Raw genomic sequence first — 3,742 nt, 5'->3', positions numbered from 1 at the left:
CAATCTTTTCCAATTTTATAATTCCATCTGGAATGTTTAATCTAATCTAAGTGATACAAGGAGCGACATTTTGTTGTTAACTCATTACCATAATAAAAGCATTGCATTTCCAGCTCTGGCACTCAATGTGTATTGCCATCATGACCGAGCCGTGCTTATGCTTGTGGTCAGACGATCTGTCCTGGGTTTTTTTCCTTTTATTACTAGAGGCCCGGTGCATGAAAATCATGCATGGGTAGGGTCCCTAGGCCTGGCCGATGACGGCCTTTCGGTTGCCAGCCAGGACCTCCCTTCATTTCACGCCGCCCCTTGGTGGTCAGTGAATGTCATAGCAAGCAATCGGTCTCCCAGTTGAACTCCCTTGGGACAATTTGCATATTAGGCTTTTACATATATTGTCTCTTACAATTACAAATCACCTATTACACACAATATGACTCTATACAACAAAGTTTTAAGAAAGTGTGATATTTTTTAAAAATAGAACACACACACACACACACACACACACACAAAACAGGAAAAAAATAGAACACTCTTACAATTACAAATCACCTATTACACACAATGACTCTATACAACAAAGTTTTAAGAAAGTATGATATTTGTTAAAAATAGAACACACACACACACACACAAAAAAAAAAAAAAACCAGAAAAAAAATAGGACACAAATATCCTAATATTCTTTAAGCCAAAAAATTTAGTATGTCATAGGTATAAAGGATCAAAAGGGAACATGAAAATATCCACAGTGATTCTCTCCAGGTGGTGAGGTGTGTACATTTTATTTTGTTCTTTATACTTTTTCTCATTTCTCAAAATTTTCTAATACAAATAAATACCTGCCTTTTTGTATTCAGGGGAAAAAAAGTCATTTTCAGAAAGGAGCAAGCATTTACAGCTGAAAGTCAGTAGGTGCTGAGGTTTGTTGGGTAACTAATTCAGAGATAAGAGAAAAATCTGATGCGTTTATTCTTTGCTTCATTTTGCTGAGATTTATACTTTTTCTCATTTCTCAAAATTTTCTAATACAAATAAATACCTGCCTTTTTGTATTCAGGGGAAAAAAAGTCATTTTCAGAAAGGAGCAAGCATTTACAGCTGAAAGTCAGTAGGTGCTGAGGTTTGTTGGGTAACTAATTCAGAGATAAGAGAAAAATCTGATGCGTTTATTCTTTGCTTCATTTTGCTGAGACTGCCCTTAGAATTCACTTAGAGCAGTGGTTCTCAACCTTCCTAATGCCGCCACCCTTTCATACAGTTCCTCATGTTGTGGCGACCCCCAATTTCATTGTTACAAATTGAACATCATGAAAGCATAGTGATTCATCAGAAAAACAATATGTAATTATCTATGTGTTTTCCGATGGTCTTAGGCGACCCCTGTGAAAGGGTCATTCGACCCCCAAAGGGGTCGCGACCCACAGGTTGAGAACCGCTTAAAGCAAACCCGTGGAGGACGGTCTTTGTTGATCTCCAGCAGGGGTTTCCCACCCCTTCCTTGGAGGGCCGGAAGGAAACCCACCTTCTCCTTTGAGAATCTGAAGTCATGGACTCACTGACTCGAACCCCCCTTCAGTGAAAGAGTCTAGTTTGTAATGAGCTACCGCGTATCAAAGACCCGAATGCTTAATGCAAGTCAGGTTATCAGGTTAGCAATCCCGTGATGGATGCAACTCCTGGAAGGGGGGAACTGGGTGCCAAAAAGCGATTTTAAAGAACCTGGATGCCCTAACCGGTTTGGCTCGGTGGGTAGAGCGTCGGCCTACAGACTGGAAGGTCCCAGGTTTGATTCCGGTCAAGGGCATGGACCTGGGTTGCGGGCACATCCCCAGTAAAAGGTGTGCAGGAGGCAGCTGATGGATGTTCCTCTCTCATTGATGTTTCTAGCTCTCTATCCCTCTCCCTTCCGCTCTGTGAAAAATCAATAAAATATTTAAAAAAAAAAAGAACCTGGAAAAGAAATCATAACATGGGCTGAGGACTTACCTTTTCCCTCAGTTGGAAATAGAGAAGCCACGCCAGGCATTTTGCAGCCACGTGAGACAACAACTTATCCGAGTCCTGGAACATGCAGATCTGTGGGAAAATCAATAAATTTACCTACTACTGTCGAATGCCTTTAAAACTTTTTTTTAAATCTAGATCTCTAAAAATACACAACAAATGGCTTACCAATTGGGAATCAAGGTCCGATGATTTTAAAAGAGCTGTAATGATCTCTCTGTACTTCTCCTTTGCTTGGAACTCGGTCTCCACAGACAGTATCCTGGTCACCATCACCTGGATCACCGTCAACCGAAGCAGCGTTAAGTCTCGGGCACTGCTCTTCCCCGGCGCAGGCGCGACAGGAACGGGGGACGGATGGACAGGGGACGGCTGCCTCCTGCCCTGGTCACCGAGGGTGACTGCGCGCCGGGAGGAGGCGGTCCCAGAGCTACTGTGATCTGAGCACGCTGGGCGGAGACAGCAGAGGTAATCCCGCGTGTCCTTCTCCAGGGTGGCTCCCACAAGGACCTTCTTATACAACTGGTCCAAAACCTCCAAGAAATCCTTCATTTCGACTGCCGACATCTGTCTTCCAGACAGGAAGTGGGGCGATTCCAAGTGGTAAATAGGAACCCTGGAAATGCGACGGATCTCTAAGGCGTTTCTTCCACAGAACCTACAATAGGAAAAATAAAACACTTTATAAAAGTATATTCTAGTGCTACAGCCCGGCCGGTGTGGGTCAGCGGTTGAGCGTGGACCTATGAACCAGGAGGTCACGGTTCGATTCCCCGTCAGGGCACATGCCCGGGCAGCAGGCTTGACCCCAAGTAGGAGGCGTGCAGGAGGCAGCCAATGCATGATTCTCTTTCATCATTGTTTCTCTCTCTCTCCCCCTTCCTCTCTGAAATCAACAAAAATATTACTTAAAAAAATAAATAAATAAAATGGGTCTGGTTAGACTCTACAGAAAGTTGAGGGAGGTGGGGGAGGCCTGGGTGTCAGGGCCAAGGTTAGGGGAGGCTCGCGAGGGCGGTTAGGCACTGAGAAGGCCCAGACACCCAAAGTACAGAAGTTCCCAACATCCCTGCTGATCACCAGGGCCGATCACCAGATCACCAGGGCCGTCAAAGCTGGTCAGCTATGGTTTCAAGAGCACCTCCCACCCTATTCTGAAAGGGAGGGCAGGGAGGGATCGCATCCCAACAGCATGCGTGGTGCTGGGTACCTTCCCCGTGCCCTGCTGGTTATACTCATCACCTTTCTCCCAGCCCCAACAGGCTCCAACAGGAGATGTGGGGGGAGGGAGGGAGAGGGAGAAAGGAAGGCAATCCTTTCAAGTTTCCGGATCTGCTCCTTCTACTTACCTTGGGGGGCCTAGAGCAGGTGCAGGTGCCAGCTGCTCCTAGCCCCAGGGGCTCATTTTCTTAAAACAATGGAGCTCAAGTTTCCTGGGCCTCAGAATCCCTAGGAAAGGGGGGCCGGCGAAGGGGCGGCCTTCCCCCAGGGGTTTCAGACACAGTAGTTCCGGGATGGGGCCCAATCATTTTTATTTCTAACCAGTTTCCGGGTTCCCACTGAAGCACTGAGAATATTTAATACCTGCCGCGCTTTGGTCAATTGCCCACTTATTATAAGCTCTCCTCTGTAGAACTCTGCTACAGGTCTTTTTTTTTTTTTTTAGCCTGATAATTAAGTCATAGATAAAAGACTTCAAATGATGTGGTTAAGGCAGATTGGATTCAGTGAG

General features: G+C 45.6%; 1 protein-coding gene across 1 annotated transcript in view; it reads right to left on the bottom strand.

Moving 5' to 3' along the window:
- The window catches only part of LINS1 (lines homolog 1), an 11,119-nt gene that overhangs the window by 5,435 nt on the left and 1,942 nt on the right, over positions 1–3,742 (bottom strand). The window contains exons 3-4 of the mRNA XM_015569109.1: positions 2,179–2,668; positions 1,976–2,082 (exon numbers count right to left, since the gene is read on the bottom strand). Of these exons, the coding sequence (XP_015424595.1) occupies positions 1,976–2,082; positions 2,179–2,577 (506 nt within the window). The 5' untranslated portion in view covers positions 2,578–2,668. The remainder of the gene's footprint in view (positions 1–1,975; positions 2,083–2,178; positions 2,669–3,742) is intronic.

Source organism: Myotis davidii, unplaced genomic scaffold (genome assembly GCF_000327345.1).
Source record: "Myotis davidii unplaced genomic scaffold, ASM32734v1 scaffold164, whole genome shotgun sequence".
NCBI classification, from domain to species: domain Eukaryota; kingdom Metazoa; phylum Chordata; class Mammalia; order Chiroptera; family Vespertilionidae; genus Myotis; species Myotis davidii.
Note: the sequence above shows the minus strand (reverse complement) of the source record. Positions and strands in the feature narration are given on the sequence as shown.